At 36.9% G+C, this 25,567-nt stretch overlaps 1 protein-coding gene and 1 long non-coding RNA gene across 3 annotated transcripts; both read left to right on the top strand.

Moving 5' to 3' along the window:
- The first annotated feature begins 19,575 nt into the window (after window positions 1–19,575).
- LOC133779628 (uncharacterized) lies at window positions 19,576–20,208 on the top strand. Its single transcript, XM_062219568.1, has one exon. The coding sequence runs from the start codon at window positions 19,576–19,578 to the stop codon at window positions 20,206–20,208; it is 633 nt and encodes a 210-aa protein (XP_062075552.1).
- A 1,199-nt stretch (window positions 20,209–21,407) lies between these two features.
- On the top strand, window positions 21,408–25,359 carry LOC133777801 (uncharacterized). Of its 2 annotated transcripts, none has more exons than XR_009868837.1 (6): window positions 21,408–21,742; window positions 21,877–21,910; window positions 22,078–22,142; window positions 22,773–22,873; window positions 23,216–23,257; window positions 25,081–25,359. It is a non-coding gene; the product is annotated as an uncharacterized LOC133777801 (long non-coding RNA). The 2 variants fall into 2 exon arrangements; XR_009868836.1 differs by having other exon boundaries at window positions 23,216–23,272.
- The last annotated feature ends 208 nt before the right edge of the window (window positions 25,360–25,567 follow it).

Raw genomic sequence — 25,567 nt, 5'->3', positions numbered from 1 at the left:
CATAGGAGATGGAGTCCTTTGATAAAGTGGGCCAATAATATCCCTGTCTTAATATTTTTAAGGCCAGGTTTTGCCCCCCAGCGTGGTCCCCACAGAAGCCTTCATGCACTTCCTGCAAAATAGTTTTGGCCTCCTCTGGCAGAACACAAGGTAAAAGAGGCAAGGAATGGCCACGTCGGTACAGTGCCCCATAAAGGATTGTAAACCTTGGAGCTTGATAGAGTACCCTCCTCATGTCTTTTTGTTCATCAGGTAACTTCCCTATTGTAAGATACTCAACTATGGGGGTCATCCAAGTCGACCTGGTGTCGATCATCTCGACCTCAACTGCACTTCCTTCCACGCTTGGGCTTTCCAAGAATTCCACCGGTACTATGCTCAGAGTCTCGATCTCTTTGCAGGTAGCAAGTCTCATAAAAGCATCAGCATTGGAATTCTCCTCGCGAGGGATCTCCTCAACTAGGCCATATTCAAACTCTGATAGCTCCTTCTTCACTTTGGCTAGGTAAGCCGCCATCTTGGCCCTCTGCACTTGGTATTCCCCTGACATTTTGTTTACCACGAGCTGGGAATTGCTATAGCATTGGACGTCCTTGGCCTTCAACTCCTTCGCCATTCTAAGCCCGACCAATAAAGCTTTGTATTCAGCTTCGTTGTTGGATGCCTCAAACCCGAACTGTAGCGCGGAGTAGAACTGATGCCCTTCTGGAGAGATCAAAATGATCCCAGCTCTAGACCCATTTTCGTTAGATGCCTGTACCGGTTCTCTCAAAAGCTCCTCCTGAAATCTAGTGCATTCAGCCATGAAATCAGCCAGAGCTTGGCTTTTGATTGTAGTCCATGGTATGTAGAGTATTTTGAACTGGCTAAGTTCGATTGCCCATTTTAAAAGACATCCCGATGCTTCAGGTTTTTGCAATACCTGCCTTAAAGGTTGATCAGTCATGACGTGGATTGAATGGGATTGGAAATACGGCTAAGCTTCCTGGAGGCCATAATAAGGCAGAAGGCCATCTTTTCCATTAAGTGATACCGCGATTCAGCTCTGAGAAGTCTTTTGCTTACATAATATACCAGTTTTTGAACCCGATCCTCTCCCCGGACCAGCACGGCACTAGCTGGATTTTCCGTAACAGCCAAATAAAGGAAAAAAGGCTCCCCCGCCACTGGTTTAGACAACACTGGCGGATCATCCAAATGTGTTTTTAGATTGAGAAATGGTTGTTCGCACTCCTCGGTCCATTCAAACTTCTTATTTCCTCAAAGCAGGTTATTGAATGGCAGGCACTTGTCAGTGGATTTAGAAATGAACCAATAAGGGCTGCTACTCTTCCAGTCAGACTCTGGACATCTTTACACAACCTGGGCGAAGGCATTTCTAATAACGACCTGATTTTGTCGGGATTCGCCTCTATCCCTCTAGTATTGACTATGAATCCCGTAAATTTTCCTCATGCCACTCCGAAAGTACACTTCTAGGGATTCAACCTCATATTATATCTCCTTAAGATCTCAAAACATTCCTTCAGACCGGGAACATGGTAATTGGCAGTCTTAGATTTTACCAGCATATCATCGACATACACTTACATGTTTTTCCCGATCTGATCAGTAAACATTCTGTTGACCAATCGCTGGTAGGTATCCCCAATGTTCTTCAGCCCGAAGGGCATTACTTTATAACAATAAACATTTGTTGGAGTCATGAAGCTAGTATGCTCCTGGTCTATGGGGTTCATCGCGATCTGGTTATACCCAGAATACGCATCCATGAAGGACATGAGCTCGTGCCCCGCGGTGGCATCCACCAACTAATCAATCCTTGGAAATGGGAAGCAATCCTTGGGATAAGTTTTGTTTAGGTTGGAGAAATCAATCCAGGTCTGCCACCTTTTGGCTTTGGGACCAGGACAAGATTTGTGACCCAGATCGAATATTTAGCATCGCGAATAAACCTGCAGTTTAATAGCCGAGCAACTTTTTCTTCCAAGGCCTCAGCTCGGGTTGTTCCCAGACGCCTCTGTTTCTGGGACTTCACAGGCATGCTTCTATCCAAGTTCAGGGTATGCATGATCACACTCGGACTTATCCCTACCATGTCTTCATGAGACCAGGCGAAAACATCTAGATTTTCTGTAAAAAAAATTATCAGCTCCGCCTTCCTCTCATCACCAGGATTTTTCCCGAGCTTAATAATTCTTGAAGCATCTCTGGGATCGATGTTTACTTCATTGAGATCTTCAATAGCTCGGAGCTCAGATCTTTCTTCGCCTACTCGCGGATTAATATCATCCCTCGGGTAGTATCCCTACCACTGGCCTATTGAGGTTCTTCCATTCTAGGAGCAGTCCTTGCTTCCTGGGATTCCTCGCCTTCATCCTGTATGGCCATCATTTGCTACCCGGGTTGTGACTTTCCCTTCATGGAAATGCTGTAGCATTCCCTAGCAGCAAGCAGATCACCTCGGACAATACATATTCCTACAGATGAGGGGAACTTGATCACAAGGTGGCGGACAGGTGTTATGGCTTTGAATGCCATCAGCGTAGGTCGACCCAAGATCTCATTGTACGCAGTCAGACAATCGATGACCACAAACTCGAGAAGCTTGGAAATAGTTCGCGATCCTTCACCCAGGGTTATTACTAACTCAATTGTTCCGATAGTTGCCGATCCCTCGCCAAAAAATCGATACATCATCATGGAGGTTGCCTTTAGCTCGGTCACAAACAATTCCATTTTTTCCAGTGTGGACCTGAATAGTAGGTTCACAGAACTTCCATTATCCACTAGTGTCCTCCTAACTCTCCGATTGGCGAGCTGGGTGGTTATGACTAGAGGATCGTTATGCGGGAATTGGACATGAATAGCATCTTCTTCAGTAAAGTTGATTGGTTGTTTCTCCAATCGATGTTTTTTAGATAAATGCTGCTCCGGGACAAACCCAACTCCTTTGTGAGACCTCAACTCATCGATATACCTCTTCTGGGCACCTCTGCTCGTGCCTGCCAGATGAGGGCCTTCGGAGATGGTTGTTATCTCTCCCCCTATTTTTGGAGGAGGGGTATCCTGATTCAGCTGAGCTTTGGTCTGATTTTCCAGGGCCTCCGGAGCTGAAAGAATGTTTTGTCCAGCGAGCTGACTGGGAGTTATTCGATTCCGGGCATACTGAATTAAAGGTCCGGCCCTGATGAGTGTCTCGATCTCATCCTTCAAGTGCCTGCAATCATCGGTGTTGTGAACAATGTCATTGTGGAATCGACAAAATTTTGAAGGATCTCTCTTCGCCCTTAGATTTTTTAAAGGCTCCGGCTTTTTCCATGGAAGGCGGGCAGAATTCGCCAAGAAAATGCGCTCTCTAGTATCCGTGAGGTTGGCATAAGTCGCATAGATCGGCTTGAACTGCTCCACGGGATTGTTTTTCTTTGAACCGTTCTGGCCGCCCTCACCACTTCCCTTCCTCTTGCTACCCCCCTTGGTTATTCTGGGTAACAGTTTGAGCCATAACTACAGCATCCATTACCGCTCCAATGGGCTGGGTAGGGACTTGGCTAGTTCCTGCGACCGAAGCTCATGCCTCCTCAAAGTTGACCCACCTTTGAGCCATGTTCAAGAACTCATCCATGGTGTTGACCCCCTTTCTTTGGATTTCCTTCCATAGGTTTCCCCCAACAAGAATTCCTGTTCTCATCGTCATGAGCCTAGAACTTTCATCTGCGTCTTTAGCTCGCACAGAGATATTGGCGAACCTACTCAAATATGCTTTTAGAGGCTCTCCGGACAGCTGCTTTACATTTTCAAGGGAGTCCGCCTTGATGAGAGCCACTTGAGAGGCCCAGAATGCCCTCTTGAAATCAGCGGAGAAGCTCTTCCACGAGCTGATAGAATGCTTTTTGTATTGCTTGAACCATTGCCTAGCCGGCCCGACCAGAGTCGAAGGGAATACCAGGCACCTCAACTCAGGTCCAATATTGTGGGCCATCACCAGGGTATTGAACATTTCCAAGTGGTCAGATGGATCTCCATCTCCATCAAATTTTGACAAATGGGGCATCCTGAAACCCCGTGGGTATGTTGTTGCTGCGATGTTAGGGGTGAAAATCTCGAGCTCATCCCCTGAGTCATTTTCATCTTTTTCCTTCTCTGATAGGAGTCTTTTCATCAGTTCCTCCATCTGGGCTAACCTCTTGAGGGTTTGGTCCTTGGTTCCCTGGGGCTGTTCAACAGCTCCCATTCGGGTGTACGCGTTTGGCGGGTTATTGTCCCTCCAAGCTCGAGCTTGGTTTGGTGGGACATTCCCGTTATTATGTACTTCGGAAGGACTTCCCTCATGGTGAGTGTCACTGACTCCATCGCGAGCTGGATTTCTCCTTTGTGAATTCAGGCGATCTCGTAGATCGGTTGGCGGATCAACTTGAGGGCTCTAAGCAACTCAACTGATTTCTCAAATCTGCACCGGTCCTACCACTTCGACGGCCCTCCGTCAAATAACTACCATTAGAGAAACTTAGCACTTGCGGTTGAGGATGAGGACTTGGGACATTTCTGCGTGCTCGTGGGGCGTAAGTAGGGGCAGCAGGAGGAGGATTCCTTTGGTTGTCCCCATAGGTAGGAACGTTTCGAGTGGAACAAGGTGGTGTTGGATGCCTTATTGGCGACGGGGGATGTCAGGTCGTACCAAATTAGCCCGCGGTCACTTTGCTTTGCCATTTCTGACTCTCTATGTCTGGCGATCTGATCGTGGCACAGGGAGGTCGGCTGGAACATGTCGTCTTTGCGAGTTTGCCCTAGACCTTCTTCATGGGTTGCTGTGGGCATTTCCAGGTGCATTCGACGGTGTTACTAAACTCGGGGTCGAGGCTCTAACTGACCGGCTGATTTGCCGATGATCCCTGGGAAAGCCATCAAACGGGATTTCTTGGTGATCTTGCGCCATGGGTGCAGAACTCGGGATCAAGGTTCTAACTGACCAACTTGGCCTGGGTCGACTATCCCGGCGGGACTTATGGGTCCCACCTTGCCGCTTTCTAACGTTAATGTCGGTTGCAAGAGGGGGTAGCCGAGCCAAGACCTCCTCTATTTGTTTGTTTTCTTTGGCTAAATGGCTCCTTAACTGCATGTTTTCCAACTCTAACGTAGTCAAGTAACCCGGGATCGGATTCCGCGGTAATGACGCTGAACTCCCGGTGTCGCCGTGGCCTATCGGTTGTTTTCCCGACCGCTACTGGACTTCAGGGTCTTGTTATCTGAAATAGCATTATGGTGTGCCTCCTACCCACCAAGTTGATCTGTCTCATTACCATGTCTCGAGCGAGTAACCACCATGATGAACTTTGAACTGAATCTTTCACAATAGCACTAATCTACAGCTCTCAATGAAAGCACCAAACTGTTGACGCAATTTTTCGCCAACAGTGAATTACGTAAATAGCTGGGCTGGATTAGTGCTTAATGGTAAACCGTAATAAGAAAATGATACTTAAAAATACTATAAACGAAATATCAAGAACACTCGTTCCTTTTTACGTGTTTGAAGGTTAAAATCCCCCTTGTCCACGAGTCGATATTATTACTGTATATCTCTCTATATTTTTACAGAGTATTTTCATTACAGAAAAAAAAAAAAAAAAAACCAACCCCTCTCCCTATCCAAGGTCCTGGTATTTATAGAAAAACAATCCCTGGGTAGGCGCTGGGGTCATCACGTGAATACGAATCCCTTATGTGACATGTCTCGCACTAATGATCAATATTGCAATTTATATTAAGGTATGGTCTAATCATTAGGTAAAACTGATCATGGGTCATCTGGCATAATTGGACATGTGATGTTTGATCATGCATGATTATATTACGTGTTCAGGAATTCAGGAATAAACGAACATGTGATGTCTGATCACGCACGTTTATATAACGTATCCAGGTTTATAAAGATCTTATGGACATGGCAGATCTTTAGCATACCCTGAGTTGAGCGTAGCATCAGCTCGTGTCTCGGATGCCTTGCTTCATAAGTGTTTCCAGATCGTGACTATTGCTTTGTATTCATCAGCTCGTGCTATTTACCTGGGGAATCGCAATGCCCTTCCAGAGGAAATATGATCTTGTGGATAATCCATTACAGTCCTTGGCTAGCCCACTGTACCCAAGCTGTCTAAAAGGCTCGTGCTGAATTTCAAGATGTACACATATATAAACATCAATTCACATACAAAACAGATCAGGGATTACCTCTTGTAGCCTATCAAGTGTCCTTGAGTCTTTTTGTATAAAATCAACGATCTTCCTATCCAGTAATCTGAAAGCTCACTCCTTGATCTTCCAGACTAATCCTCAAACACACAAGGACGTGTGTAGGCATGTAGGATTCAAAATGTTGATGTATGTGACTCTCTAGATGTACTCAACACATGAGATCTAGAGAGGTTTGACTAAGAGAAGAGGTTTTAGAATAGTTTTCAAGTTTAGAGAAAACTATCTCTTTAGAGATAGAGTCTGTATTTTTTTTAATCTCACAAAAAAAAATTACAAGAACTTCTAAAAGTCACGTACTATCAGACTTATATAAAATTATTTAATCTAATTAAATAATCTTTATTTTATTAAAATAAAATTCAAATTAAAACTGATCTGATATTTATATTTAATTATTTATTTAAATCATATTTAAAAGGGATAATTAAATAACTGATTAAAAAAACTTATTTAAATTCAAAATTAAAATCTCAGGGATAAAAAAATTCTTGAGTTAGGCGCCACACACTGTATTGTACAGTGTGTGTCTCCCACCCCTATTAGGGTTTCCCTAATTTTCTCATTTGTTTATTTAATCAACTTTTAAGACAATATATTTATCCCAACATAAATATCAGTTAATTCAAAATTAAAATTATCTTAAAATATCAGTTTTAAATTAAATAAATAAATAAATATCATATTCTAAATAAGATATTTATTATTCTCCCTCTTTATATTAATCCAAACAAGATTAACATTTTAACCTATAGTTTGTCAAAATAAAAACTATATAGTTAAATAATTAATTAATTCACAATTAATTAATTACCTATAATTATCACATAATTATTTCCTTGCCCTGGAAAATTAATTCATTTGCAATTTAGTCATTCTCTATGCAAATTTTTTCTTTTGACATCCTTACCCTTGACAATGTAGGACAGAGGTGATCTGGGGACCATGGACCTATAATACGAAGCTTCAATAAACCAGATTATTAATCAAACTCTTTAATCTAATAATCTTATTTATTAATTTCATGATGACTCCACTATAAATATGGAATTTCACTCTAATTATTTATAGAATTATATTTAAAGAGTTTTCTCTTGTAGTCCATTGATATAATCAATATATGTAGTTCTGTCCTCCATTATTAGTTCGTTAAGTAGAGCTGGTCAAAATTACTATTTTACCATTCTAATTATCTCTTGATTTTTAAGTACCATTAATTCACTAGTGAATAATAATCTATAATCTAATTATAGATTTTAGCTCAATAACTATTAATTTCCAGAATTAACCCTTAAGGGAACCAATATTCGATCCATTAGGAAAGCACGGATTCCAATATTATAATTCATGTTCCGAGGCATCCATTATATTGAATCTCCAAAACAAAAGTCATTAGCCTCATTATTCTAAGAGACCTTAACGAGTGAATCAAAAGATCTAATAAACACAAACATGAGTTCATGAATACTCAGGATTTAGACTGATCTACAAATCATCATCTATTATGATAAGAATTAAATCTTTTTGTCAAGCAACAAGTTTATAAAGATAATTCATTCTTCTTGGTCCTATCATATATAATCTCTATTTTATACAACACATTTACTAAGATGTCTATCCACATCAGTAATCTAAATCTAGATCACTCGCATCTCGTATTCTTAGCAAACCGTACTAGTAACCATTCATTACAAATTCCATACTTTGATATGTTACTAAATATTTTATTCATTATATATAATCTTAATTTTCTCGTACTAATACAAGATCATATTCTGATGAATGAATAGAGAATTTTCTTGATATTATCATATAACTAATTCAAACAATAATTATAACATTCAAATATAATAAAATTGTACTTTTATTTAAAACTAATACAATGTCTTTACATGCTTTTAGGGTATTAATCCTAACATTCTGAGGTCGCGAAGGTTTAGGGTAGGACTCCACTCGCTACTATAAATTTTCAACACTTGCTCACGTTTTTTGTTTGATGTATGCTTGCATGACATGCTTATGTTACGAAAATCATGTGTACGTTATGATAAAATGCATGCTTACGTTTCTCGTGCTTAGTAGAACACTTGACAAGATTATCCCTGGCTTATTGTAACGTCTCGATTTCTCGAGACGTTACTTAGAGAGTCCCTTTAAAATAATTAACAAATAAATACCTTAAGACACTAAAATAAAATATTTATGTAAAATTTAAACACACAACGAGATCTCGTTATTTAAAAATAAAAATGTTGGATGCTAGGTTTAATAACAACAACATAAGAAAATAACAGTTCAAGTTTGAAAATTTAAAACATGACATTTATTTCTATAACATAAAATAATTGTGCCCAGCCTCTAACATGTTCCATCCACGCCTCGAGCCCGCACCACACACTGCTACGCTTTGCCTTTACCTACACACAAAGCACCTATGACGTAACGCCCAGTAGGGCATCTATAGCTTATAGCAAGAAGTGAAATGATGATCACCTTATAGCTTGGTTCAACGAGTTAAATGATTGAGTACTCATATATGTGATTAAATTTCATGAAAATATCATTTCCAAGGAACTTAGTGGTATTTAAGGATAAAATACATTGAGGGGTAAAATGGTAATTTGTACCCAACTTAGTTGTAGATCATCTATAGAGGATTGAATGATAAATTATGGTTGTATCAATGGATAACGTATTCACTTTAAGTGTAAAACATTGTATGAGTTCAATGGTGCAATTTTTGAGTCTTTAGTGAAGTTCTGAGGAATTAATAAGGTACTGAAATTATTTGATAATAATTTTATGATGAATTATTGGAGCTTGAATTCATTGCTCTATGGTCCCCATAATTCCTTTGATTAAATCATTTAGATAGTCTCGATTAATTGATTTAATTATCAATTAAGATTGTCAAAATTGTTTTATGTCAATTTTACTAAGATGTGGAATTTAGATAAGAAAAGAAAATTTTGCGCAAATTAACAAAATGATGTCATATTGATAAATAATATTAAATGAAGGTTCAAATTATGATTAGTTAATATGAATAAATGATTTAATTAATTATTTTTTAAATATAATTATAATTATAATTATATTTATATGTATATATATAAAGTTTTAATAAAACTTTAAAGATTATGAAATCAGTTTATAATATATATTATCATATTTAATTAACTAATAATAGTTTTGTTTTATTATATAATTATATAATATAATAGTATTTCAATTTAAAGATTTTTATGCTTTGAATTTTAAAATAGAAAAATCCCAACGCTTGGAAAAATATCTAGTATTTAGCCATATAGGGATTTTTAAACTATTATTTTAATTATTTAATTAAATTAAATTAACCCTAAAGTGTTGCTTTAAATAGGTACTTATGTCTAGGGTTTTGGAATCAAGAAAAAAAGTGAAGTGAAAAATCAAAAACATAGATCAAGAGACCTATTATAGTCGCTCACATTCTCTCTTCTTCTCCATAATTTTTCTATCTCATCTGTTGAGAATTGCCTACTATAGGCTAGGTGATTAAAGGTAATTGTGGAAGACTATGTAGTTTGAAGATCAAGTTCACTCTTTTATTATTACTCTGCGACAGAAAGGAACAAGAGTTAGAGAGAGTGAAGGAAGGAGTCTCAATATCCACTGCATAAAAGTAAGATTTTTAATCTCTGTTATTTTATTTACATAATGAAATTCATTAAAAACATGTTTCTAGGTTGTTTTATATGTTAATTTTTTTAATATATGAAACATACATAAAAATATTTATGATCCTGTAAAATGTATTCCCAACAGTGTTTTCGTCTTTGATATTAGAATTACTAAACTTGTCAAACATTTTATCAAAATATTGTGCTTGATTTAAGGCATATGCATCAAAATTTCTTCTAACTTTGCTACCTAGAATGGTATCGATCTCTCCAAGTTCCTTCATTTGAAAAGTAGAATAGAGAACGCTCTTTGTTTCAATTATGTCTTTCATGTCATTACTTAATATCAATATATCGTCAACATATAGACACACTTAAATGATATAGTCATCACAATTCTTAGAATATAAACACTTGTCTGCATTGTTGTGTCTAAACTCATCTGAAACAATGGCTTGAAAAAAAATTTCATGCCATTGTTTAGCTACTTGCTTTAATACATACAAGGATTTAATAAGTCTACATACCTTATGTTCACTTCCTCTTAGAACAAAACTCTCTGGTTGCTCCATAAAAACCTCCTCATTGAGATCCCCATTAGAAAATGTTGTTTTGTCATCCATTTGATGAACATAAAGGATATGAATTGATGATAAGGCAAATAACAATCTAATAGAAGTAGTCCTAGCTACCAGAGCATATGTGTCAAAATAGTCTACCCCTTCCTTTTTTCTAAACCCTTTGGCCACCAATCTAGCTTTAAAGGTTTGAATAGTACCATCGGTGTGATATTCCTTTTGTAATACCGAATTTCATCCTATTGATCTTGATCCTTGTTGAAGTTCAACCAATTCCCAAGTGTTGTGGGACATAATTGAATCTATCTCATCATTTATTGCCTTCTTCCAAAAAATGGAGTCTCTTGAAGACATAGCTTCTTGGTAAGTTTTGAGATCATCTTCTATTTGAAGAACCATAGGGTACTTCCCAGTGAATCCTTCATGATTACCCTCTACTTGTTAGAGTGTTTCCACTTGAGTACACTTTTCATTTAATCCCAACTCTTCAAGCCTTTGGCTTGTTCTAAACAATATAAGTTAGACTATAACTCTTGAATGTATCTCCTCTTGAGTTCCTTCAATTAAAATAGGTTTTTAAGATTTGTAACCACTATAAAACATGTTCTTGAAGAACTATACTTCTCTTGATTTAATTATCACATTAGACTCCAAGTCTACTAGTCTATAGGCTTTGCTAATTACAAATACACATCTAACCAACCGAGAACCCAAATTAGTCCTTTTACGGTCCCTGCTCTTACAATAAGCAAGACACCCCACACTTTGAGATACCATAGGTTAGGCTTCTTCCATTTCCATGTGTCATATGAGGACATTAGATTTATCTTTAAAGGAACACAGTTCAAAATATGACACGCAGATGGCAAGGCTTCACCCTCAAATTGCAAAACTGAATTTAGCATGTAATAGCATTGCATAAATCATTTCAGCAAAAGCTATATACTTTCTTTCTGCTATACCGCTTTGTTGAGATGTATAAAAGGTTATACATTCACAAAGTATTCCATGCTCTTCACAAAATACGTTGAATTCATTGGCAAAGTATTCACCACCCCTATCACTTCTAATTACTTTTATTTTCCTTTCCAATTAATTTTCAACTTTGGCTTTATATATTTTAAACTTATTAAATGTTTCATCTTTATTCGTAAGCAAGTAAACATATGTGAATCTAGAATAATTATTAATGAAGGTAATAAAGTACCTATTTCCATTTCTAGTCATCATTCCATTAAGTTCGCATAAATCACTATGTATTAGATCTATCAACTTAGTTTCTCTTTCATTACTAGGAAAGGATTTTTTAGCCATTTTAGATTTCACACATAGCTCACATTTATCATGCTCAACATTATCACAATTAATCAAATCATATTCAATTGTTCTTATAATTATACTAAAACCTACATGTGCAAGTCTATTGTAATATCCGCTTCTACTAGTAAGGGTATTATGGTAAATTGTATGATATTATGTGTTCAATTATATGAATTATGATGTATGCTTATTTTATGTGTTCTATCAAGCAATTCACACACATTAGTTTCTTCAAGTATTAAGGGCCAAAGTGTGATAGAAGTTGATTTATGGGGGTTAAAGTATAATTATGGGTTTTATGATAGAAAATGTAATTATGAGAAGTTAAAACTATTACTTTTCAACATAAATTACTACAAAGGGCTTAAGTAATTGTTATACCCAAAAATTGGAGATCAATAATGTGGCAATAAAGGTGACAAGTGGCAGTGCATGATCAGTAAAAGACACATTAATAGTCAATAAATACATTGACTCCTCAGAGTTGTGATAAAGTGACCCGGTAGACTGACGAAGAATTCGGACTGCTTGAAAGATGTCATAACCAAGCCAAGTGCGTCCTAGGAGGCTAAGGAGAGTGCATCCGAGGAGGCTAAGGAGAGTGCATCCTAGGAGGCTAAGGAGAATGCATCCGAGGAGACCCCAAGAGAGTGGTCCTAGGAGACCCCAAGGATGTGGTCCGAAGAGAGACCAAGGGATCTTGGACCGAGGAGAAGTCCAAGGAGATTGCCTCGGACCTATCCGAGGTGAGATGCCAAGGAGGTTGCCTCGGACCTATCCGAGGTGAGATGCCAAGGAGATTTCCTCAGACCACCTTGGTCCGAGGAGAGCCGTGCATGCATAACCTTGAGCCAAGGAAAGCCTAGAGGAGTGCATGTCCTACCACCATGCACGTCCGACCAACAAATGTTTGTCCTACCACCATGCACATGTTCGATCAGCACTTGCATGGGTGGTCAGTAGGAGGTGGATCAACTAGCTAGAGGAGACTAATTCAAGATCCCCATAAACAACTTCAACAAGATATGCGGGAATCTCTCATTCTTCCCACAAATTGGGGGTTTGTTACATTTTGAATTTTGAATGTTTCTTTGTAATTTAAATGTAATAAATATAATAAAATATCCCGGTTCTAGAGGATACCGTATGTATGACCCTAAGCCTATAAATAGAGGGCTGATGGGATGAGAGAGGGGCTTCTTCTGCTTCTTCTTTCTAGAGAGAGAAATTTGGGTCTGAGTATTCTAGAGAGAGAAAGTGTTGATATTTGAGAGGATTCTTGAATTTTTGCAATCGGTACTGAAGAAACTCAGTTGGCTCAGTCCATCTGATCTTGAGTACGGATATATAAATCACAACTCTAAGTGGATTAGGCTATTACCGACAATCGGGGCTGAACCACTATAAAAATCTTGTGTGTTCTTTATTTTCTTTATTAAAACTGTCTGTTGTCGTTTACATTCTCTTGAAGGCTTGTCGTTATTGACGTTCTCACGTCGTTGGCTAAAAACGCAGTCAACAGTAATTATTAAGGAAAGTTAGAGGTTGGGGATAGTAGTGTAATTTAGTTTTAAACTATTTAAATCATATTAAATAATTAATTGATAAGTAAACTAGGTTTAGATGTCGTACAATTTTTCAGATTCTGGTTTTGCGATAGACGAAAGAGGAAACTAACCAAGAACAATCGCTCGTGGATTTTGATCTATTTGTATCCAAACATTTACTGCTTAAAGTTTTGTCAGATTTAGGTTTGAAGTAAACCAAGTTATTAATTGTGTTAGATAGAAACTATAGGTTGTTTGCGTGTTTAGATTTGAATCTTTATAAGCTATTGAGGTTAGAAACATGTTAGGATTGATTTGGTAGTGGTTTAAGGTCAGATTTTACGTTTTTGTTTGATTTTCAGGTTTAGAAATCACAACTGCGATCTCTGAAATTAGAGATCTAGCGCGACCATGCCTAGCTCTGGCGTGACCATGCTACCTGACTAGTTTGGCCTGGCGCTCTATGAGCGCGATCTCTCCAGTTGCCCATAAATGTGATTTTTAAGGATTTTTATGTACCTTTTAGATATAAGTTTGTAATTTTGGAACTTTACGCAGTGGAGTTTTAAGACTTTCTTTAGGATAATATGGGGATGAATTAGTCTTAAAAAGAATAGTAATGGGTTTTGTTATGGTTTTGTTTGGTTGAGGCTTTTAAAACTCTATTGTTATATGTTATGATTTGGATCGGTAAGGATACTTGAAGAGACGCGTTAGGGTGTGTGGATAGTTGCTACTTTTGAGGTAAGAAGAGCGGACACCTGCACACAGGGTGTACACTTGATGTACTTTACGATAGCAATTATTTAATATGATATGTTCATGTTAATGTATGAATATGCTAGTGTATGAATATTTTTATCAACATACATGTAATTGTGGTTTATGTGTTTTATGTGTATATGTGATAATTGCGTGACATGCTTATGTTTTAAAATGCATGTGTTACGTTACAAAACTGCATGCTTATGATATGTTGAAATTGAATGCTTACGTTATACAACACTTGTCCGATCCAATTTGGGCTACGTTTTTCATGAATTATGTTATAATTATCTTTATGTTTATTGATTTGAAATCCTGGTTAAGGTTATTGGGTTGTGTCCTGCACAACTCTTCATGTTGGGCTTTGGCTCATGGGTACTCTGTGCTATAGGTGAAGGAAAATATGTGGTTACTACGCAATAAGTTGGAGAGCTTTGGCGAAGGGCGTACATGTCGAGGATGTAACGACCATAAAGGATCGGACCTACACTGAGAATTTATTAAGTGTTTTTAGAATCATGTTTTATTTTTATTGACTGGATTTAAAGTTGTTTATTTTAACCTTATTTATGATAACTACGAAACTCCATAGTTTCATTCTTTTAAGCATTTGGTTTGTATTTATGATGTATTTCTTATAAATAAAATAGTATTTTTATTTCAAATCTACTATGGTATTAGTCAATTAACGTTTCGATAAATTGGGGCGTTAGAGTTGGTATCAGAGAAAAAGATTTTTTTTTCTTGTAGACTATCCTGACATGTACTCTCGCCGCTAAAGACAAGCTCGACTTATTGCACTGTAAGCTTTATTTAAGTTTGTTTTGGTTATGTGACTATTTTCCTTACGTGTTTTAGTGCCTTATCTGCATGTATAGAGTAGCTAGCATGGTTTGTGTGCTTAGAGTCTCTAACGAAGGAAGCTAGCAATAAGGATGAGAAAGGTGTGAAGGATAAGGATGCAGTATTTTGCAAAGTGGTCCATTGTGTGACAAGCAATCAGTGCATTCAAGACGTGGTTTGGGAAGGAGGACTGTTAAGCTGTAAGAAGAAGTACAAATTATTTAGAGATACAATTCCTCAAGAAGGATGCAGGAAGAACTTTAGGCGGTGTGGCAGCACGTACAAGATAGCTCTGGAAGGAGCTATGTACAAATGTACACTTAAGTCCTTCGTAAGATAACAAGGGTTCGCAATGTCCAACGAACCATCTGATCAAGGAATTTCTGTAGAGTTGTTGGATAACTCAAAAGTTCTTTTCCTGTGGATAGAATGTGGTTGTAGACATTTCGTTAAATACGAATTGGTTTAGTTGATTTATTCATATTTTGGTTTGAGAGCTTTTGTGAATGATGGATGTATCAAAATATTTTTGGCTTTATGAATAAATGGAGATTAGTTGTTTGATGGATTAAAAGGTATGTTTTGGTTCCTGATTTAGAAAAGTTGCACTAAGATACGTTGTGGGATTTAGGAACAAATTGAAACCATGGCTCTTAGGAGGTCAGTACGAAGGAACGTTGGGGTTAACCCCAACCTCAACAATCCTCGTGTTGTGAGACCCAGTACGCATGCTAACCACTATGGTAACCCTCCACCAGCTGATGGAGGAAGTAGGTGTGAGGAAGATCCTCATACTGTTTACCAAAGGTTGAAGGTGCAATTTATGGCCATGCAAGAAGACATGAGGATATAGGCTGAGGAAATAAGGGAACTGAGACTGTTGAGGCAGGAACAAGCTAAGCCAACACCATTAATCAGAGATATTCAGCAGCCTATAGCACCAATTGTAGCTATTCCTGAAGCTGGCAATCATCTGGAGCCATTGTATGTAAGGTTCAGGAAGCAACATCCTCTAGTGTTTGAGGGGAACGCTGATCCATGGAAGACAGAGCAATGGATGAGCATGATGGGCTCAATTCTGGACTTCGTTCGAGTTGAAGGAAATGATAGGGTAGCCTGAGCAACTCACATGCTGAGGGACGACGCAAGAATCTGGTGGGAAGTGATCTCTTGGGCAAGAGATGTTACTGCAATGACTTGCACAGAATTTTAGAAAGCATTTAATGACAAATACTACAATGCTACAGTACGGGCGTCAAAGGTGGATGAGTTTTCTACCTTGACCCAAGGGAATATGACGGTGACAAAGTAGGCATTAAAGTTTGACAGACTTGCAAAATTCCCAACAGACTTAGTGCCGACAATGCAACCAGAGTAAATCGGTTTGTTTGAGGATTAAAGCCTATGATAGTCAGAGATGTGGAGATTGTATCAGTAGGGGAAAAAGTACATATGCCTAGGTTCTGGAAAGGGCCCTCGCTGCTGAAAGGATGGAAGACGGAATTTGGAAGGAAGGTGCTGCTAAGAGAGAGACAAGAAAGAATGCCTCTGAAGGTCATAACTCTAATGATCAGAAAAGGAAAGGAAAAGACTAGGCAGGGTAGTTAAGCCACGATTAGAGGGCCAAAAATAATAAAGGAAGAAATTGCACTAGTAGCAAGGAATGGGTAGGGTACCCAGAGTGCGAAAAGTGTAAAAAGTGCCACCAAGGTGAATGCCGGGCAAACACGTGTTATGGTTGTGGTAAGGAAGGACACAATAAGAGGAACTACCCACAAAAGAGTCAAAAAGGGATCAAAGAGCAGCATAAGAAGAACGATAATTTGGTTCCAGCACTTGTGTTCGCTTTCACCAAGCCTCAGGCAGAAGCAAGCACTTCCATGGTCTCAGGTCAGATTTTTATCGCTGGAATTGATTGTCATGTTTTAATTGATTCTGGAGCCGCTCATTCATTTTTTCCTAAGACAATAGTGGATAGATTTAATAGACCTTATGAGACGCATGCTAACGTGTTTGGGACCATGTTACCAACCGGGGAGGTGGTAATATCTAGGAAGAGGGTTAGAGCCTTGCCTTTGAGGTTAGATGGTAGGGAGCTATTTATAGACCAGATTGAGCTGGATATGATTGATTTTGATGTAATCCTCACGATGGATTGGTTGACGAAGTACAACGCTACCATCAATTGCAAGAAGAAAATGGTGGTATTTAAGCCTGAAGGAGAGAAGCCTTTTGCGTTCGTGGGAACAACAACGGGACTACGAATTCCAGTTATTTCAGCGTTAAAAACTGGGAAGATGTTACAGCATGGGTGTATGGGATTCTTGGCTAACGTGATTAACACAGCAGAAACAAGAACGCAGAGACCGAAAGACACAAGGTAGTACGTGATTACTTGGATGTATTTCCAAAAGATTTACCAAGATTGCCACCACAACGAGAAATTGAGTTCACGATTGAGCTAGCACCGGAAGCACCGACAATCTTGAAAGCACCATATAGAATGGCACCTGCTGAGTTGAAGGTTCAGCTACAAAAACTACTTAACCTAGGTTTTATTAGGCCAAGCTACTCACCATGGGGAGCACCAATGTTATTCGTAATGAAGAAGGACAGGTCAATGTGGATGTGCATTGATTATAGGGAACTTAACAAGGTCACCATCAAGAACAAATACCCTTTGCCAAGGATAGACGATCTTTTTGATCAACTCCAAGGAAAGGCAGTGTTCTCAAAGATAAACCTGAGGTCGGGTTACCACCAGTTAAGGGTGAAGGAAGGGGACATTCCGAAGACAGCCTTCTATACTAGGTAAGGTCATTATGAATTTCTGGTGATGTCTTTTGGACTTACCAATGCCCTTGCGGCATTTATGGACCCCATGAACAAAGTCTTCAAAGACTACTTGGATAAGTTCATGATAGTATTTATAGATGATATTCTAATCTATTCGCGAATTGAAGAAGAACATCAATTGTTGACACTGGAAAGATTAAGGGAGCATCAATTGTACGCGAAATTTAAGATGTGTGAATTTTGGCTAACTCAAGTGGCGTTCTTAGGACACATTGTTAGTAAGGGTGGTATTAAGGTGGACCAAGTAAAGATCGAAGCCGTAAAAGATTGACCACAACCAAAGAATGCTTTGGAGGTGAGAAGTTTTCTTGAGTTGGCAGGGTATTACCGAAAGTTCGTAGAAGGGTTTTCAAAGATTGCTACGCCATTGACAGAACTGACTAGAAAGGGCATTAAGTTTGTATGGACTAAGGACTGTGAGTAGAGCTTTCAAGAATCGAAGAATAGAATTATCATGACACCTGTATTATGTCTACCTACAGATACTGAGAAATTTTTGGTATACTATGATGCATCGAAGCAAGGACTGGGGTGCGTATTAATGCAAGCGAAGAAGGTGATAGCATATGCATCTAGGCAGTTGAAAGAATATGAACAATGCTACCCGACACACGACTTGGAGTTGGCAGGAGTAGTGTTCTCATTGAAGATATGGCGACATTATCTTTATGGAGAGAAATGTTAAATTTTTACAGATCATAAAAGCCTAAAATACTTCTTTACTCAAATGAAGTTAAATATGAGGCAACAACGGTGGTTAGAATTAGTTAAGGACTACAACTGTGAATATTGTATCATCCGGAGATGGTGAATGTGGTAGCCAACACCCTAAGTCGTAGAAGCCAAGGGCAATGAGTGGCCATAAGAAATATACCTGCCAAGTTGATGAAAGAAGTAAAACTTCACTCTACATAGAGTTGATCGTAGGGGGATTAGCAAACTTCACTCTACATTCAACTATGGAACAAGGAATTACGGAATGACAGGATAAGGATTTGCAAATACAAAAGTATAAACAAGGAATCCAAGATGGAAGTAGCAAAGATTTTACTCTCAGTAACTGTGGAACAGTGAAATATAAGGAACGAATATGTGTGCTAGCTGATTTAGAGATTAAGAAGGAGATTATTGATGAGGCTAATACTACTCCATATTCCTTGCACCCATGGACTATGAAGATGTATCAAGATTTTAAGATGATATATTGGTGGCCTAAGATGAAAAAGGACGTAGTGGAGTATGTCACAAGGTGCCTCACGTTCCAGCAAGTCAAAGCGGAGCACCAAAGACCATCTGGTTTGTTACAACCGTTAAACATTCCAAAATGGAAGTGGGAAGAGATTGATATGGACTTTGTGGTGGGATTTCCTAACACCACAAAGCAACATGATTAATTTTGGGTGATTGTTGATAGATTCACAAAATCGGTACACTTTATACCTGTCATAACAGTGTTCACAACAGAACAGTATGTAGAGCTTTATGTTCAAGAAATTGTGAGACTTCATAGAGTACCGAAGTCAATCGTTTTGGATAGAGACCCAAAAAAGTTACTTGTAAGTTATGGGAAGGATTACAGAAAGTGATGGGTACCAATTTGAAATTCAGTACAACATTCCACCCCCAGACAGATGGGAAACAGAAAGAACGATACAGATTCAGGAAGACATGCTTAGAGCGTGCGTGTTGGATTTCGGTGGATCATGGAGAAAGTACCTTCCATTGATAGAGTTCTCATATAATAATAGTTATTAGATGACTATTGGGGTAAGACCATACGAGATGCTCCATGGAAGAAAATGTAGGTCGCTAATTCATTCGGATGAGACGGGCGAAAGTAAGTATTTAGGCCTGGAGGCAGTACGAGAAACGAGCGAACTTATTGCCAAGATAAGAGTGTGCATGATCGCCTCATTGGATCGAGAAAAGAGCTATGCTGATCCTAAGCATAAGCACGTTGAGTTCCAAGTGGGAAATCATGTATTCCTCTGTGTTTCGCCTATGAAAGAAATCAAGAGGTTTGGCAAGAAAGGAAAGTTAAGTCCTCCATTTGTTGGACCATTCGAGATTTTAGGGAGAATTGGGAAAGTGGCTTATAGGTTAGCCATGCCTCCAGCTTTGTCAAGAGTGCACATTGTTTTTCATGTGTCCATGTTATGCAAGTATCTTTCAGACCTGTCTCACATTATTAGTTATGAGGCGTTGGATATGCAACTAGAACTATCATATGAAGAAAAGTCAATAAAGATTCTTGATAAGAAAGAAAAAATATTATGGAATAAGATGATAGGGTTATCCAAGGTCCTTTGGAAAAATGGCTCTACCGAAGATGCAACGTGGGAGTTGGAAATTGATATGAAGGAGAAATACCCAGAGTTGTTCAGGTAAACTTCGAGGACGAAATTCCTTATTAGAAGGGGATAGTTGTAATATTTGTTTCTACTAGTAAGGGTATTATGGTGAATTGTATGATATTATGTGTTCAATTACTACTACAATCTGGACATCAGGCATCGGTCATGGTAGGTCGGTTCTTCAGAAACTGACTTAACATATGTTCATAAGTCGGTACTCAGGGAACTGACCTATTATGTTAGTCAAAGAAAAGCATGGCAGGTCGGTTCGGTTTAAGGAACCGACCTACCATGCATACATGGTAGGTCGTTTTCCCGCAAATCGACCTACCATGCTTGTCGAAGACATGCTAGGTCGGTGTATACAGAACCGACCTTCCATGTGAGTCAAAAGTAAGCATGGTAGGTCAGTATATATAGAACCGACCTACCATGCTATTTAATTTATAATATTTTTTAAAGTGTATTAATTATTTATTATTACCTTATCAATATTTTTTTAAACAATAATTCATTGTAATTTGTTTACGTTTAATAAATATATGAATAAAAATAAGTTTAATATATATATTATGTTTATATTTAATGAAAATGAAAAATATTTAATAAAATGTATATAATATTATTTACAATTAAAAAAAAACTTAAGAAAAATTAAGAAGATCTATATTTCAATATTAATTTTTTAAATGATATGGTAGGTCGGTTGTAGAACTTACCTACCATGCTATTTTCTTGATATGTTTTTTTAAAGTATAGTAATTATTATTTATTAATTACCATGTATTGTATTGTGTTTTTTAAAATATATATATATATAATGTTACATTGTAATCCTTTAAAAAAAATAATACATTGTAATTTTTTTAAGTTTACTAAATATATGAATAAACATAAGTTTAAAAAAATTATATTTTATGTCTATATTTAATAAAATGTATATAATATTTATAATTCGAATAATAAAAAAACTTAAGAAAAATTATATATTTATTTTCAATATTACTTTTCTAAATGACATGATAATTTGTACAAACGACCTCCTATGCTACTTAGTAAGTCAGTTGTATAACCGACTTATCATGTTATTTACTTAATTATAAATTTTAACATATATAAATTATTTTAATAATTTTCTAATAAAATTATTTTTTCTTTCTCTTAAATAAGTAATTAATTAAAATTAAAAATTAAAATATATTATAATAAGAAATAAAAGTAAAACACAAACTTTCCTTCTTCTTTTTCTTTTTCTTTTTCCCCTCTCTCTCCACCTTTCTTTCTCCTTCTCTTTTCACGTAGACTCAAGAGCTCAGCCATGGAGGGTTGAATTCCAGATCTAGGTCAACATCAGACTTTCGTGTTGTCGCTTTGCGAATGGCCATAGCCTTAACGGGTGGACGCTTCACGACAGGAATAGGTAGATATGCCGAGGTGGTTTGGGTGGCTGATGAAGCTCGCCTCTGCTGAAGTCAACGAGCGCTCACTCATCTCTCCCAGTGATGGAGTTTGATAACCCAGATATGGGCGATGACCCACGACTTGCGACTGGGGAGATCCTAGAGGAGGTACCGTATTTGATTTTTACCGTGACTATTGAATATTTCTCTTTTGGATTTTGGATTTTTTGTGAACTGGGATGGGTTTTTTATTTTATTTTTTAAGTTTTGTTTATGGTTTTAATTTCTGATTTTGGGTGCAGCAATTTGGGGTGACTATGATTTCCAGTTGTAAAGGTATGGTTTTGAGATAAGTTATAACTTTTTTAGAATGATCTTGTAGTATATTGGAGGTTGAATGCGATGATATCTGCTTCTCTTTGCAAAGAATACAAACAAAAATTGGTCATGTGTTTAGTATCACAATCAAACACCTATAACAATTACCTATGATTGGATTGTAGTGTTAGTTAATGGTGGAAGGAATAGATCACGTGTTGGAGTTAGAAAGAGCAGAGAGAAGCCTAAGGTAACTTTTGAGGATGGTTACTTTGTGCTTCAATTGGAACACTTACTAATTGCTTATTCTGATGTTATTTGCTTGAATATGTTATAAATTGGCACACCCTCAGTCTTAGCCATCTCCATTCCAGAAGCTTATTTGATGATCACCACGATAGGTTTGGTAAATTTTTGTCCTATGAATCAGTGTCTTTAAACATTACATTTTGCATTTTTCATTTTGTATTTTGTGGTTATAAGAGTATCTAATAGAGATATTATTGGGTAGCCTATCCAACCCAACACATAATTGGTAATGTTTATTTAAAATGATGGTGTCTCTATCTCTATTTTTTTTTTTTTTTAGTGGTAAGGGTGAGCAAAAAATGCCTTTCCTATATGATTGTTGTTTATTTGAAATTGTACTTGCTTCTAGTGAAAGAATATTTTTAGATCAACAATTTAATCATGCTCACTACAAAAAAAAAAACCTTTCATTAGGCTTGGCATTTGACTTAGGATTCCAATTTACTATGAAATGAAAAACTATTTTTAATTTTGAATAAGTTTTTTGCTCACTAGTTATTGCCTTTGAATTTAAAGAATTACCTACTATAGAGTTTGAGTGCTAACATGAAATTTAACTATCAATTTGCAGTCAAGTTGGACCTATAGATTCTATGGTTTGTCTACCAGCACATGGAGTTGTAATAGGAGCAAGGATTATCGCTTGGCCAATGCCACCTGACTTGAAACTTGGTATTTACGGTTTCTATAGTTTCCTATTTCTCATATATCATTATTGTACTTCTGCCTTCCATTATCTTCTCATTTTTTTGATGGATGAATATGTGCATAAAAATAAGATGAAGAAAGTTTTTTGACTAAAATCTAAATCCATAGAAGTACATGCTAGTTCAATAGTAGTCTGTAATCATATCTTGCAAACGGAGGGTGTCTATACAGAATAAATATTTACTTGAGCAATGGCATGTCAATTCCTATATTTATTTGGGGGAATTCCTATATTTAATATAATATTTATTATTAAAGTTCTAACATTATCTCAATATTCTCATAATGCAATAATTTTTGTTTCAGTGTGGCGGGAGTAACTCTTACACAAAGGAAGAGATCAATGAAGTACGTGAAGAATGGGTACAATACGTCATGGAGTTTTTAAATACTACATGATAAGTTTATTCATATTTTGGCTAACTAATTAAAATATGCATGAGACTCATTATTTTGGATAATTAGTTAAAACTTAGTCATATTATTGTAATTAAAAATGTTCTGGACGTTTTGTATAAAAACATGATATAAAATAATAACACCATAAGTCGGTTGTACAACCGACTTGTGATACAAAACACCTTAGGTCAGTTATAACCGGCCTACCATGTGTTACAACATAGGTCGGTTGTACAACTGACCTAAGGTATGTTACACCAAAGGTCAATTATTTGACCGATCTACCGTATGTTACACCATAGGTCAATTCGATAACCGACCTACCGTGTGTTACACCATAGGTCGGTTATTTGCCAACCGACCTACCATGTTTTGACATTGTAAGTCACTGCATGGGAGGTCAATTCTGAACCGACCTATGAACATTTATAGGTCGATTTTTAACCGACCTCCTATGCATTTTTTGTACTAGTATTATGTGAATTATGATATGCATGAATCATGATGTATGTTTATTTTGTGTTCTGTCAAGCAATCCACACACATTAGTTTCTTCAAGTATTAGGGGCCAAAGTGTGATAGAAGTTGATTTATGGGGGTTAAAGTAGAATTATGGGTTTTATGATAGAAAGTGTAATTATGTGAAGTTAAAACTATTAGTTATGAACGGAAATTACTATAAAGGGCTTAAGTAATTATTAAGGAAAGTTAGAGGTTGGGGATAGTAGTGTAATTTGGTTTTACACAATTTAAATCAGATTAAATAATTAATTAATAAGTAAACTAGGTTCAAATGTCGTACAATTTTTTAGACTCGGGTTTTGCGATAGACGAAAGGGGAAACAGACCAAGAACAATCAGTCATTTTTTATCTATCTTGAAGCTTAAGGATTTGGAATAGAACATCACAGTGGGTTATTGAAGAGCTAGGAAATCTCATAGATGGCAAGGATCTAAGTTTTTGTGGCTGGATTTTGATCTGTAAGTATTCAAAACTTTACTGCTTAAAGTTTTGTCAGATTTAGTTTTGAAGTAAATCGGGTTATTCATTTTGTTAGATAGAAACTATAGGTTGTTTGCATGTTTAGAGTTGTGTAAAGTTGCCCAGAAATGTGATATTTTAGGATTTTTATATTCCTTTTAGATATAAGTTTGTAATTTTTGGAACTTTACATAGTGGAGTTTTAAGACTTTCTTAAGGATAATGTGGCGATGAATTAGTCTTAAAAATATTAGTGGGATTTGTTATGGTTTTGTTTGTTTGAGGTTTTAAAAACATTGTTGTTATATGTTATGATTAGGCTCGCTGAGGATACTTGAACAAACGTGTTAGGGTGTGTGGATTGTTGCTGCTTTTGAGGTAAGAAGAGTGGACATCTGCACACAGAGTGTATGCTTGACATACTTTGTGGTAGCAATTGTTTAATATGATATGTTTATGTTAATGTATGAATATGATAGTGTATGATTATGTTTATTAGCGTACATGTAATTGTGGTTTATGTTTTTTATGTGTATATGTGATAATTGTGTGACATGCTTACATTTTAAAATACATGTTTACGTTACTAAATTGCATGCTTGTGATATGTTGAAATTTCATGCTTACGTTATACGACACTTGTCGAATCAAACTTGGGCTACGATATTTCATGATTTATGTTATAATTATCTTTATGTTTATTGATTTGAATTCCTGGTTAAGGTGATGGGGTTGTATCCTACACAACTTTTCTTGTTGGGTTTTGGCTCATGGGTACTTTGTGTTGCAGGTAAAGGCAAAGATGTGGTTACTATGCAATAATTTGGAGAGCTTTGGCGAAGGGCGTACATGTCGAGGATGTAATGACCATAAGGAATCAGGCTTACACTAGAAATGTATTAAGTGTTTTTAGAATCATGTTTTAGTTTTATTGACTGGATTTAAAGTTATTTATTTTATCCTTATTTATGATAACTACGAAACTTCAGAGTTTCATTCTTTTAAACATTTGGTTTGTATTTATGATGGATTCATTATAAATAAAAGAGTATTTTTATTTCAAAATCAACTATGGTATAAGTTAATTAAATTTTCGAGAAATTGGGGTGTTACATCTATTATGCCATAAAGTAATCGAATATTAGTCAAGCATACAGCAAGAACAAGTAGACATTAGAATCAAGATTACATAATTTTATCCTCCCATCTCAAGCATGCCCATTTCCCACAAAATTGTTCCCTTTTGGAAAAAATGATTTTACTGGACTCAAACACAG

This window comes from Humulus lupulus, chromosome 5 (genome assembly GCF_963169125.1).
Source record: "Humulus lupulus chromosome 5, drHumLupu1.1, whole genome shotgun sequence".
Taxonomy (NCBI): domain Eukaryota; kingdom Viridiplantae; phylum Streptophyta; class Magnoliopsida; order Rosales; family Cannabaceae; genus Humulus; species Humulus lupulus.
This window is presented reverse-complemented; position numbering and strand designations above follow the sequence as displayed.

What these genes read in the sequence shown, in the direction of transcription:
- LOC133779628 (XM_062219568.1), top strand. Translation starts at nt 19,576, where the DNA reads ATGACTATTGGGGTAAGACCATACGAGATGCTCCATGGAAGAAAATGT.